This window comes from Myotis myotis, unplaced genomic scaffold (assembly GCF_014108235.1).
Source record: "Myotis myotis isolate mMyoMyo1 unplaced genomic scaffold, mMyoMyo1.p scaffold_m19_p_6, whole genome shotgun sequence".
NCBI lineage: Eukaryota > Metazoa > Chordata > Mammalia > Chiroptera > Vespertilionidae > Myotis > Myotis myotis.
Genome location: NW_023416368.1, coordinates 78,107,904 through 78,121,218, shown reverse-complemented (window position 1 = coordinate 78,121,218; position 13,315 = coordinate 78,107,904). Strand labels below are relative to the sequence as shown.

Genomic DNA, 13,315 nt, shown 5'->3' with positions numbered 1-13,315 from the left:
CGCCAGCCGGCCCCCCACTGCCCGGCCCCTCCAAGGGCCCTGGGGGGGCTTCCGGGAGAAGGGGCCACGTGGGCTTTGCGTCTATGGGGAGCAAGACCTTCATCCCCAGAGCCTGTCACTGGGGGGGGGAGGGGCGGGGGGGGGTGCTTGCTGCCTGCTGGTCTACTCTTGAGCTGTGTCCTATCTCAGTAACACCCCACACCTGTCCCCATCCTGGTCCTGGGACCTGCGGACATGTCACCTCATGTGGCAGAGGGGTTTTGCAGATGGAATCAAGTTGAAGATCCTGAGATGGGGGTGACTGTGGATTCCTGGGAGGCCCAGTGTCATCACAGGGTCCTCATAAGCGGAGAACTTTCTCCACTGGAGGCTGAAGAGAAGTGAGAGACTTGAAGTTTGAGGGGACACATGTGCTGCTGCTGCTGACTATGAAAATGGGGGCAGAACATCTCGGGGGAGGGGACATGGGCAGACGGCCTTCCAAAGCCAAGACCCAGCCCTGCTGGCAGCTACGTGAGCTCAGAAACAGCTTTTCCCCAGAGGACGCAGCATAGAGCCTGGCCTGGGAGCCCCAGGGCTGAGGTGGCGGTCTGGCCTGGACTTTCAGCCCACAGAACCGTGGGAGGGCCTACTGTGCCATTTTAAGCTGCCAAGTTTGTGGTCACTCGTCATGGCAAGAGTAACGGATCCAGCCCTAGCCAGTTTGGCTCAGTGGATAGAGTGTTGGCCTGCATACCAAAGGCTTCCGGGTTTGATTCCGGTTAAGGGCAAGTACCTTGGTTGCAGGCTCCTCCCTGGCCTGGGCGCTGGTCAGGGCTCCTGCAGGAAGCAACCAATCGATGTGTTTCTCTCACATTGATGTTTCTCTGTCTTTTCCTCTCCCTAAAAATCAACGGAAAGATATCCTCAGGTGAGGATAAACAAACAAACAAAATCAATGGGAAAATATCCTTGGGTAAGGATAAAAAAAGAAGAGAGAAATGGGCCCAGGTTCTGTTGATAGGTCTTGGGATTCTTGCTACTGTGATTTGGAGGCCTCTGCCTTTTCCCCAAAGAGGGCACAGGGTCTAACCCAGCCCAAAGCCAGGAAGGACCTCCTCTTCCTGTAGGACACCGATGCCCTTCAGGCTGGGACAAAGGCCCTAATGATGTTCTTGGCACCAAGATGGACAGAAGGAGCCCAAGGAGAGTGCTGACTGCTCAGACCACTCACCTAGGATTAGTGTGAGTAGTAGCTGCTCGGGGCTCTCTGAGGAATTGGGTAGAAAGACCTGGCATGCTGGCCAGACCAAGGAATGCCCAACATCAAATAGGGACAGCAGCAAGTGGCAGAAGGGACAGTCACTCTCTGCATGGACTCCAGAAGACTGCTCAAGTAGGTGTCAAAGGACAACCAGGGGGGATTTGGCTTAACATTTATTCAGGAGAAGAAGACCTGAGGTCAGAGGAGACCACAAGCTCAGCGTGTCTAAAACTTCCTAAAGACCACAAGCAAGCACAAGACCTCAGTAGGCATTTACCAGAAGAGGATGCCCGCACGAAGATGCTAGGCCTCCTGAAGGCTGCACAACTCTGCTGTGTCCTTATAAACTCAGAGGCTGCCCTGGAATCTAAGTTGCTTTATAAAGCACCCACCTCACCAAACAGCTGTCAGAACATCATCATTCTGCCCTGCCCTACACGGGACCATCACAGTGGCCAGCTGGTCTGTCCTGGACAAGTGGATGGGTCTGTGGGCCCACAGTTGGCAGACGCATTGGCTGGAGACAGCCAGCCACGGTTAGCCCTAATAGGTGCCCCTGGAACCTAGTCTGAGGGTCTCCTTTTCTGCATAAGTGTCTGTTTCACCAAATACCAATGGCTGGGTTCTGCTTCCCCAGGTGCAGTTTCTCCTAATAGGCCTTCTTTCCCTTCTGGCTCTTTGCCTTTCAGAGGTGTGTGTGTAGGGGGAGCATCAACACTCGCCACGTGCTTTGCCAGTTGGGTCTATCCTTAGGCATGTACCTGTCCACTGTCCCGGGCTCCTATGCCAATAGCATTGTCCCTGGGGTGGCATGTGGAGTCACAGTGAGTGTCCCCCCCCCCTTGCTTGTCCCACATGGTCCAGCTCTGCAGCTTTCACTCTTGGGAGTGAAGGCTGGGGTAACAGGCTGTGCGGTCGCCCCCCCCACCTGAGTCTCCTCCATTCATTGTTTGCTTACCGGTCCTCTGTTCAGCCAGGTGTTCAGGGCCAGGGTATCAGTTGAACAATCTCCCTCCTCAGCCTGGAGAGGAGCTGTGGGGTCCCTGTCCTGCTGGGTGGCCACCTGGTGTCTTGAACTGGAGCATGGGGGACTGGGGCTTCATGTCTAACGGGTTGGGAGGTTTTGCAAAAGATGGTTGCATTAGTTCAGACACCCTCTGTGGGTGAAGTGTGTGAGCTCCACCCAGGTGGGGGCCGGAGGGGAGTCCTGGGGTCCTGTAGGCTACCTTTTACCACATTGAGTGCAGAACTGGAAGTTCAGTCTGTCTTCCTGCACTCTTAGATGGGGCTTCCTTGTGGCCCACCTTGTTCTCCTTGTTCCAGAGGGATGGGCTCCCCACTCCCGCCCGCCCAGCATGTGCCTGGGGCTGGCGCCCCTGCCATCTTTGGCATCCCAGAGCTGCCATGTTCCAGACACCTCTTGGGGCTTTGTAGAAATTTGAGGTCATATGCTTGGTGCCAACCTGGCCCCAGTCAGTGGAGGTTCTGGTCCCCAGGCATCACAGGGATTTGGGCCAGGGGTCAGGGTGGCTCCAGCTGGGGTTTGCCTCCTGGTACAGCTTTACTGACCACACATTGGGTGGCTGAAATCACAGAGATTTGTGCTCTCCCAGTTCTAGAGGCCAGAAGTCTAAGATGTAGGTGCCACAGAGCCATGCTCGCTCTGAAGGCCTTATGAGAGTCTTTCCTGCCTCTTCCAGCTTCTGGGTGCTCCAGGTGTCACTTAGCTTGTTGCTCCATCTTGACATGGCTTTACTTCCGCGTGTCTGTGTCCAAATCTGGGGGTCGGGGGTGGGGGGTGGGGGGTGGGGGGTGGGGGAGGAGCAAGATATCAGTTTGTATTAGGCTCACTCTGATCCAGCGTGACCCCAGCTTAACTAATTTCACCTACAAATTTCCTAATAAGGATCCATTCAAAGGTTCCCAGTGGATGTGAGTTTGGTGGACACTGATTGCCCCAGTACACCTCCTCTGCCCGCCCCCCCCCCCCCCCCTTGCTCCTGAACCACTTCTCTTCCCAAGTCCCAAATCCCCTATTATTCCCAGCTGGTGTCCATCCCTTTGTTGGCCCTTGAGCCTTGGGGTCTCACCCTGGTCTTGTGTCCTCCCTTTGCTGCCTTGTCCCCATGCATCTGACCCAAGTATTCCTCAGTGGTCAGTAGCTAAGGAATGGGCTCCCGAGGCTTTTGGTGAGGAAAGAGCCACAGCTGTCACATCCCTCAGGACCCTCCCCTCACAATCTCCTTTTGTCCTTGGGTCTAGCCCATCCATGGAGGTGGCTGTCCAGGTGCGAGTGCCCCATTGGAGGTCTTGGAAGAGCAAATGCCCCATTGGGGGTCCTGGAAGAGCTGAGCTGAGCCCAGGCAGGACCTTAGTACAGAGCTGGTGCCCCCAAGTCAGGCTGCTGGGTCTCACCCCACGCTGATCTCTGCTGGCTTGACCCCTCTGCCTGCAGCTGCCCATTTCTCCCCCTGACTCCAGCATGCCCTATTTCAGCCCAGCACCTCCATCTAGGAGCAGGGCAACCTCTTCAGGATGCCCCCACTCTTTTTCCTTTCTGGGTCTCTCATTAAGGACTGACCCCAGACTGGGCCTGAATAGTGAGGCAAGGAGAGGGCTCCCTACACCCAGCTGTCAACTTCATTGACGGCCCTCCCCCCAGACAGTCCTGGTCTGCCAAGTCAGGCCCAGCCAGGCTTCAGGAACCACTGGGGCCTCTGTCCTAATAGCTGAGCCTCGTGGAGCCCTGGCAGCCCTGCTCCGCTGTGTCTGGATCTCAGGGCCCTCACTTGGAGCCTGAGGAGGGATGGCTGGAATGGCTACTGTCCTATATCCAGCATGTCCCTGCCAGCCACAGATGTTGTTCCAGGGGGACAGCCTCGCCCTGGCCTGGGAGGACACAGAATAGGTAACGAGTGGCCAGCAGGGTCCAGGTGCCAGTTGGAGAGTCTGGGCAGATGGAGTGTGTTTGGGGGCTGAACCAACACAACAGCTCAGTATGAGGTGAGACCCTTGGCCTGTCCTGGGGCTCAGGCTTTCGCAAACCTTCCACCGCGAATGGTCGTGTGCAGGCCACTGATTCCTTGATCTTTGTCTTCTGTGATGATTCATGAAAACCTGATCTCAAAAGGAAATCCTGTGAACATAAATCATGATGGCGACTGCAGGCCCCTACCTGCCGAGAGCACTGACGCTTCTGTAATGAGACTTGCATCTAAAAATACTCACCAGGACCACTGCACACTGGCTCTGATCTTTGTGCTCCAAGATCCCACACTGTGCCCCCTGGGGTGGGTGCCCTTTGAGACGTGACATGTTCACACTCAGGGGCTGGGGGCAGGGTCCAGAGCTCAGGACTAAGGAGTGGGGCAGTGGCAGTTAACAGAGGCCAGAAAGTGAGGGGATGGTACAGCCTGTGTTTGGGGGGACAGGGGAGCAGGAAGCCTGAGGCTGTGGAGGCGCCAGGGCACTGAGAGGTGATGTTGGACCTGGGCACTGTAGGAAGGGGCACCATAGGGATGGCTCCTGGGGGCTTGTGGATGGTAGTGGGCACAGTGTCCCTCCTTCCTTCCCAGCCTCCTCTCCCACACCTGGCACCCACTCATCCACTTCCTGTCTCTGTGGGTCTCCCTGTTCTGGACATTTCACATAAATGGAATCACACACTCTAGCCTTTTGTGTCTGGCTTCTCTCATCAACTCTCATGTTCCAGGTTCATCCGCGTTACAGTGAGTGTCAGTGCGCCACTCCTTTTCATGGCTGAGCAATATCCCTAGTGCAGTGATTTTTGCCCTTTTCATCTCGTGGCACACATAAACTAATGGCTAAAATTCTGTGGCACACCAAAACATCTATTTCTTGCCGATCTGACAAAATTAATTATAATTTTGATTCATTCATACCGGACGGCTGCTGTTGTGTTGGCTGTTGTAATTATTTTTATTTGACATTCTAAGGGAAAAGAGGTCGGTGCCCCTGACTAAACAGTCAGGTATTGCATGTTTTAAGAAATCTTGTGGCACACCAGTTGAAAATCGGTGTTCTAGTGTGTTTGTCTATTTATTAGCTGTGGACACTTTGGTTGTTTCTGCTTTTTGGCTGTTGTGAATCACGTCACTATGGACATCTAGGTCCAGGTTTTATGTGGACAGGAGTCTTCCTTTCTCCTGGGTGGACACCTAGGAACAGAATTGCTTATTCTGTGGCGACTAGGTTTAACTGTTTGCGGAACTGCTGATGTCTAAGCAGCCATACCCGCCTGCTCTGTGTTCCAGGGAACCCTAACTCTGTCTGCGAAAGGAGAGGATGCACATGCTCCCCAGGATCTTAGCTCCCTGGGTCTCAGTCCTTTGGGTCCTGGCTCCCAGTGGAGCCTGGAGCCCTCCACACAGGTGACAAACCTCTTTCTCTGAAGGAATGTGATGGCTGGACCATGGGTGAAGGAGGACATAGTGCTTGAGCCTTCTAGGGCTGCCACACAGGTTCCCTGAGGGGTTTGTGGACACGACTGATTCTGGTTCCTGGGACAGGGGCTTCTGGGGCTCTGGAGGGGCAGGAGGAGCCATGCAGGCCAGTTGGACATGGATGAGGAGTGAGCGTGGGGAGGGGGGGATATGCTGCGGGTGAGTCCCTTGGGCACAGTGCAACCTGAGGGCCAGCCGTGGTGACACCCCCACCCCACATGCTCATTGGCTGCAGGCTTTGGACAGTGCTTTCCAAGGAAGCAGCCGAGCCCTGTGGTCACAGCCCAGAAGCACCCTGTGTAGATTGGGGTCTGCTTTGTTCGGGGATGTGGCTGCTGTAAGGGGGAGCCGTGGTGGGGAGAGTCTTGGGCCAGGGACATGTCCTGTCCTGAGTGTTTGCTGCAGAGACGGGACAAGAGTGTGCCAGCCAGTGCCTTTGGTCAGCTTTGTGAGCTTTCTCTGTTGAGTAGAAGTGGTTTCCACCTGCCTGCTGTCCCAGGTGCTGAGAGCACACTTTTCCTTAAGGTATGTCCCCTGAAGCAAGGCAATTCCTGGGGCCACCAGATTGCAGAGGCCTCTGGCTCTGCTAAGGGCCTGATGAGCCTTGTCCACAGAGCCCTGACCAACCAACCCATTCTCCAGATAAGCAGGTGGAGGCTTCAGGAGCTGGGGTGCCCCGAGGTGCCCAATTATCCAACCATTCAAATCTTCAACTTGTCTGCCTGACCCCAGAACTTTTATAAATACCAGCCAAGACCACAATCAGAGTAGGTGTGTGTTCATCGCAGGCAATCCCAGGGCTTCCCACTTGCAGCGTCCAAGCCTGTGTCCCACCAGGTCTTGTCTGCGGGAACCTAGAGGGTGCATTCTGGAGGTGACTGGCATCTCCCAGGGTCCAGGCCTCTGGGGGGTGTGGGAAAGGTTATCCTGCCAGCAGACATGAGCCTGAGAGCCTGAGGGCGGAGGCTGGAGCAGGGCCGAAGGATGAGGGGTGCATGGCCAGCAGGATACAGAGTAACCCCCCCCCCCCACCCCCCAGGATTGCACAAGCTGCTCTTTCGACTGTGATTACTGGAAGTCCTTAGGATTTCTTCACTCAGGGCTTGGCTGGGAGTGGCGGCTGCCTCCCCTTCCTGCCTGCCTCCCTGAGTGATTAATGTCCTGAGGTGGCCTCTTTCCTGAGGAGCATGCTGGCCCGCTTAGGGTCCCTGCTCATAGTGAGGGGTGGGGCCCAGGGTGGGGGTGCTCTGTCACAGGGAAGGTGGAAGTCATGGGGAGCTAGGGTCACTCCTGTGCCTTTTCCTGGCCGGTATGCCTGCCCTAAAGAATGGGGACATTCTTAGTGGGAACACTGTGTGTCCTTAATCCGAACCAGGTCTGGGGAACTCTTCCTGGCTCAGCTTGGCCCTGACTCCCCAGAGACCCTCTGGGAAGCCTCTCATGGCTACAGAGGGGCAGGGCTGGCCCATGGGCCTGGTAGGCATCCCCAACTCAGAGGTGCCAGCTGGTTGGACTCTGCCTCCCAGGCATACGTGCTGGTCACAAAGCCAGGTCCTCAGGGGTCACCCCTCATATCAGGGGTCCCAGAGCTCATGGCTCTCTATGTGGGTATCAGGAGTGCTCTTTAGAGCCCACATATTTGTTATTTAGGGGGCCTGGCTGCCTGAGATGGTGCTGTGACCAGCAGGGAGGGAATGAAGCGGGGTCAGCTGGCCTTGCTGAAGAGGCTGCCCTCATCCCCCCAGAGGTCCAGACCCAGTTGGCCCCAGGAGGGGGCCCAGGGTAGTGGGTGGGGCCCCCTATAGGCTTTGAGCATGGAGGCCAAGTGGGGGTTCTGCCCTGAATTCTAAGGGGCCCCCTCCCCAGAATAGCTGCTGGGGAGAGGCTGGGGACTGAGGGGCATCCCCGGCAGCACTGTGGTGTTTGGGGAGCCTCCGCTCACATCCTCCCATTGAGGTGGGGTAGTCAGGTGGGTGAGGGTGTGGTGCATGGCCCATGGGGCTCTGTGGCTGAGACAGAGCCAGGGGAGAGGGAGGGCTGATCCCTCTGTGTAAGCCCTGCCTAGCTGTCCCTCACCCACTGTCCCTTGTCCCTAGGGAAGGGGTCTTTGCCCACTGAGGTTAGAGGCTGACCTCAGGACATGTCGTGTCTCTCCCCAGCTCATGATGCCTCCACCTTGGAGCAAGAAGCCCAGATAGACGCCCCCGTGGCCCAGGTCGAGGAGCTGCCTGATGCTGGCAGTGGGGTCCACCATGGACAGGGAGTTCCCACAGCATGAAGCCCAGCCAGCTGGCAACATGATGTGCAGCCTGTCACCTCTGCAGAGCCCACGGTGTGGGCCCAGCGTCCAGGTGAGCCCCTCCCCCCAGGATTGGCCTTGGGGTGGGACGCTGCCTTCAGCGGGGAATCCTGTCTGCCACCAAGTTCCTCACTGTGAGCTACTCGGTTTCTTCTGCAAAGATCATGACTGGCCCTCGGGGAGCTACCTGGGCCTAGTGGCTACCTTCACCTGTGGGACTGGGGCCCCTGCAGTGGGTCATGGTTGTTTATTTTTCTTCAATATTTGTTCTTTGTAATTCAATAGACTATATTTTTTTTAAATATATTTTTATTGATTTCAGAGAGGAAGGGAGAGAGAAGAGAGAGGGAAACATCAATGATGAGAGAGAATCATTGATCGGCTGCCTCCTGCACACCCCCTACTGGGGATTGAGCCCGCGACTTGGGCATGTGCCCTTGACCAGAATCGAACCTGAGACCCTTCAGTCTGCAGGCCGATGCTCTAGCCATTGAGCCAAACCAGCTAGGGCTAGACTTTTTTTTTTTATTGTTACATTTTTTAACATATTTTTATTTTATTTTATTTTTTAAAATATATTTTATTGAATTTTTACAGAGAGGAAGGAAGAGGGTAGAGAGTTAGAAACATCAATGAGAGAGAGACATCGATCAGCTGCCTCCTGCACACCCCCTGCTGGGGATGTGCCCGCAACCAAGGTACATGCCCTTGACCAGAATCGAACCTGGGACCCTTCAGTCAGCAGGCCGACGCTCTATCCACTGAGCCAGACCGGTTAGAGCTAATATATTTTTATTGATTTCAGAGAGGAAGGGAGAGGGAGGGAGAGAGATAGAAACATCATCGATGAGAGAGAATCATGGATCGGCTGCTTCCTGCTCGCCCCCTAGTGGGGATCGAGCCTGCGACCTGGGCATGTCCCCTTGACTGGAATCGAACCCAGGGCCCTTCAGTCCACAGGCCAATGCTCTATCCACTGAGCCAAACTGGCTAGGCCAGAGAAGCCAATATTGACACACATTGTGATCCACAGTGGACATCACGGTTCTCTCTTGGACACTCTATATGTTTGTTCCAATGTACAATGAACCACCATTACAGCATCATTCAGAGTAGTGTCACTGCCCTAAAACCCTCTGTGCTCTGCCGGGGTATCCCTCTCCAATCCTGGCATCCTTCTTAGAAGAATGACAAGTCTGTGCTCGTAGCCTGAGGGTTTTTTTTTGTTGGTTTTTTCAGAATATCCCAGAGTTGGGACCATATAGTATGCAGGCTTTTCAGATTGGCTTCCTTCACTCAATAATATGCATTTCAGGATCTTCCATGCCTTTTCATGGCTCCATAGCTCATTCTTTTTAGTGCTGAGTAATGTCCCGTAGTCTGGATGGACCACAATTTTATCCATCACCTCCTGAAGGTTGCTCCCAGGTTTTAACAACTGCAATCTAAATATATAAAAGCCTAATATGCAAATTGTTTGACTGGGCGTTTGATTGGGAATTCAACTGCTTGCTATGACATGTGCTGACCACTATGGGACGGTGTGGAACATGGCGGGCAATGCGGCGCTGGCAGCAGGCAGCAGTGGAGGCACTGCCAGTCCCAATGGGCCCTGACAAGAGTGGGACCACGGTGGGATGGTGGAGCAGGTGAGCGGGCCGTGCCAGTCCAAGGCGGGTGCAAGCAAGGGCTCGATTGCCTAGCCCAATGGTCGGCAAACTCATTAGTCAACAGAGCCAAATATCAACAGTACTTCAAAATAGACTCGCCCAGGCCAAAAACCGACTTCTGCACATGGGCCATGAAGTTTCAATCGCACTATATGTGTGCCCACACGTGGTATTTTGTGGAAGAGCCACACTCAAGGGACCAAAGAGCTGTATGTGGCTTGCGAGCCGCAGTTTGCCGACCACAGGCCTAGCCGATTGCCCCACAGATGGCGGCCAGCAGCAGCGGGCGGAGCCATTGCCCAGCTCCCAGGCTCTGAAGGAGCCAGGCAGGGAGCCCAGCCCTGATCGACTGCCCTGCAGGTGGGATGATGGAGCAGGTGAGGGGCAGCGCCAGGCCACAGTGAGGTGCCAGGTAGGGCTGCGAGGCTAGGGGCGCGAGCTGGGGCTCAATCTCTACAGGCCACCCTGAGGGACCCCACCTGTGCATGAATTCGTGCACCAGGCCTCTAGTAAGTAACATAAGTAACAAAACCACTACAGGTGCCAGCCTAAGTAACAAAGCCATCACAGGTGTTGGGCTCTCATGTCACAGAGGCACAAGTGGCCCCAGGAGAAGGGTCCAGAATTCTCCAGAAAGTCAGGCCTGGCATCTCTTTCCTGGGTGGAAGCAGAGCTCCTCTTCCACTGTAGAGAGAAAAACTGCATTTTTCGCCCTAACTGGTTTGGCTCAGTGGATAGAGTGTTAGTCTGCGGACTGAAGGGTCCCAGGTTTGATTCTGGTCAAGGGCACATGCCTGGGTTGCGGGCTTGATCCCCAATGGGGGTTGTGCAGGAGGCAGCTGATCAATGGTTTTCTTTCATCACTGATGTTCCTATCTCTTTCCCCCTCTCCCTTCCTCTCTGAAATCAATAAAAATTGTATTTAAAAAACAACAACAACAAAACTGCATTTCTCAGTGGGGAGACTGGTGAGGAGAGCAGGTGTGGTGCTGAGTGGCAGAGAACAGCCTGAGAAGCAGCAGGGATGGGCAGAAGGCTAGGTGGGCAGAGGGAGCAAGATTCAACCTCAGGGTTAAGAGGAGCTGGGAAATGGGCCACAGATCAGGTGGAGGTTCTAGTGCTAGAAACCACCGAGAGGCATCAGGCCTATAACCGGAGCATCAGAAAGGGCTGGGAGGACTCGGACCCTGAATTCCCTCCAAACTCAGCTGTGCCCACATGATGTCTTAATATGACAGGGCATGGAATCCAAACTTACTCAGAGTTGGCCTTGAATACTGGCAGGCAGTGAGTTGATATACCACCTGCAGCTCAAAGCCTAGCTGAGGTCCAGCAGGGCCTCTCCAAGGTCCAGGTCGCGCCATGAGCTGGTGTAATCTCTCTCCTTTTTTTTTTTTTTTTTTTTTTTAATATATTTTATTGATCTTCCACAGAGAGGAAGGGAGAGAGACAGAGAGTCAGAAATATCGGTCAGCTGCCTCCCACACATCTCCTGCTGGGGATGTGCCCGCAACCCAGGCACATGCCCCCGGCCGGAATCGAACCTGGGACCTTTCAGTCCGCAGGCCGACGCTCTATCCACTGAGCCAAGCGGTTTCAGCCTGTCTCCTTCTTATTGAAGCTGTGTCCACATGTCCCCTGACCCTCTTGAGCCTCTGCTCATGTTGTCATAGCTCATACCTTCCTGTTCCTCCTCTGACCCCCTTCATTGTCCCTTCATGCCACCCCTTGAGTGGCATCGTGTCTGTTTCTGGGGATCCATTGTGCCTGTTTCATAGGCTCAGCACAGGCTTGCCATTCTTCTAACACACAGGATTCTTCCTTCTCAGTGTCTCATAATTTGCTTAATTATTTCCGTAGTGTTGGGCCTTGGAAGCGGTTCCAATTTTCTGTTAGTATATATAGCGCCCTGTGTTTTCCTTCCCCTCCTTGATTTGTCCCACAGCTGTTTCTGGAATACAGTTCCTGGGTCAGAATGTGCACTGACTGGGTAGCCGAGGACAGAAATGTGGGTTCTTGCCACGTCCCCTTTATGGTGACTCAGGAAGCCAGCAGAAGGCCAGGATGTGAGCTTTGCCTGAACAGCCTGTGAGGACCTGAGGGGTTCAGAAACTGGCATATAGGGCAGCCATAGGGACCGTGGTGCAAGGAAGGCTTTGGATCTGGGTTCCCCTCTGGGCAGTCAGATCTATCTGACCAAGACTGGGCCACCCCTCCCCAGGCTGTGCACTCAGCCTGTTCCTCTTGGGCCACCAATTGTGGGGGTTGCTCCTCAGGCCACATCAGGTCTGGCCAGGGAGCTACTGACCTGTACAGTCTTCAGGTTTGCAAGAGTCGGTGTGGGTAACATGCTTCTTTCTTCTGCCTCCTAGCTGGGTGGAACCAAGCTCAGGACAGGGAAGCAGAGTGGACCAGGTGAGAGGTGGAGCTGGCCCCAGGATATTCAGTGTCACTAAAGTAGCCAGATTTAGCAAATAAAACCACAGCTGTCCAGTGAAATTTATGTTTCACATAAACACACATAATTTTTATTGTGTGTGTCTCATGTAATACTTCACACTAAAAATCACTTACTTGTTGCTTATCAGAAATTCCAATTTCACTAGATGTTCTGTATTTTATCTGCCTCCCTGGCAGGAGTTTTATCTTCCTAGTCAGATTACAGGTGGCCTGGGCAGCCAGGGCTAATGACCCAAGGCCTGCCCCTCCCCAGGAAGAGGGCTAGCTTCTGTCCACAGATGGAGAATCCCAGGCAGGCTCTGAATGGCTGGCTAGAGTCAGGTGCTTGTCTCTGGACCAGTCATATCCCAGGGGCCTGCCCTCAGAAGGCAGAGCCACCATTTCTGGCTGCACTGGAAAATCCCAAGGAAGACTCTGATTGGCTGATTTATGGTGCCACCTCTGGGGGGCGGGTGTTTGAAACTGGGTTCCCCCTTTTTTTCATTTATTTATTTATTTTAAATCCTCGCCTAAGGATATGTTTTGTGTATATCTTGTTTTTTAATCCTCACCTGAGGATATTTTTTCCATTGATTTCTAGAGAGAGCGAAGGAAGGGAGGGAGGGGGGAGAGAGAGAGAGAGAGAAAGAGACAGAAAAATTCTGAGAGAGACATATCGATTGGTTGCCTCCTGCATGGGCCCCTACCAGGGCTGGGGAACCTGCAGCCGAGGTACGTGCCCCTGACCAGGAATTGAACCAGAGACATCTTTGATCCGAGGGCCAGCGCTCTAACGACTGAGCAAACTAGCCAGGGCAGTTTTGTATGTTCTTTAATTGATTTTTTTAGAGAGAGAGGAAGAGAGAAAAAAAAATCCATGTGAGACAGAAACATCCATTGGTTGCCTCCCATATGTGTCCTGACTGGGGGGATTGAACCTGCAACCTAGGTATGTGCCCTGATCGGGAATCGAACCCCCAACCTTTTGGTGTATGGGACGACATTCCAATCAATTGAGCCACCCGACCTGGGCCAAACTGGGTTGTTCTTAATTGGCAGCCTTACTAGAGCGGAGTACTGGGGAGGAGGTTGGGGTTACTGGGTAGACAAAACCAGGAGTGACCCCCACCACTCTGCCTCCCCTGCTGAGGCCTTGAGTACCTCGAGAACCTAGGGGTCCCCTGGCCTAGGACCTCCACCA

General features: G+C 54.1%; 1 protein-coding gene across 8 annotated transcripts in view; it reads left to right on the top strand.

The window, feature by feature from the left end:
• The window catches only part of SBNO2 (strawberry notch homolog 2), a 54,971-nt gene that overhangs the window by 5,488 nt on the left and 36,168 nt on the right, over positions 1 to 13,315 (top strand). For all 8 annotated transcript variants that reach the window (XR_004968500.1, XM_036315663.1, XM_036315662.1 and 5 more), the window contains exon 2: positions 7,866 to 8,057. Coding sequence is in view for 7 of the 8 variants with exons in the window: in XM_036315663.1 (XP_036171556.1) it covers positions 7,938 to 8,057 (120 nt within the window). In the remaining variant the exon portion in view is untranslated. The remainder of the gene's footprint in view (positions 1 to 7,865; positions 8,058 to 13,315) is intronic.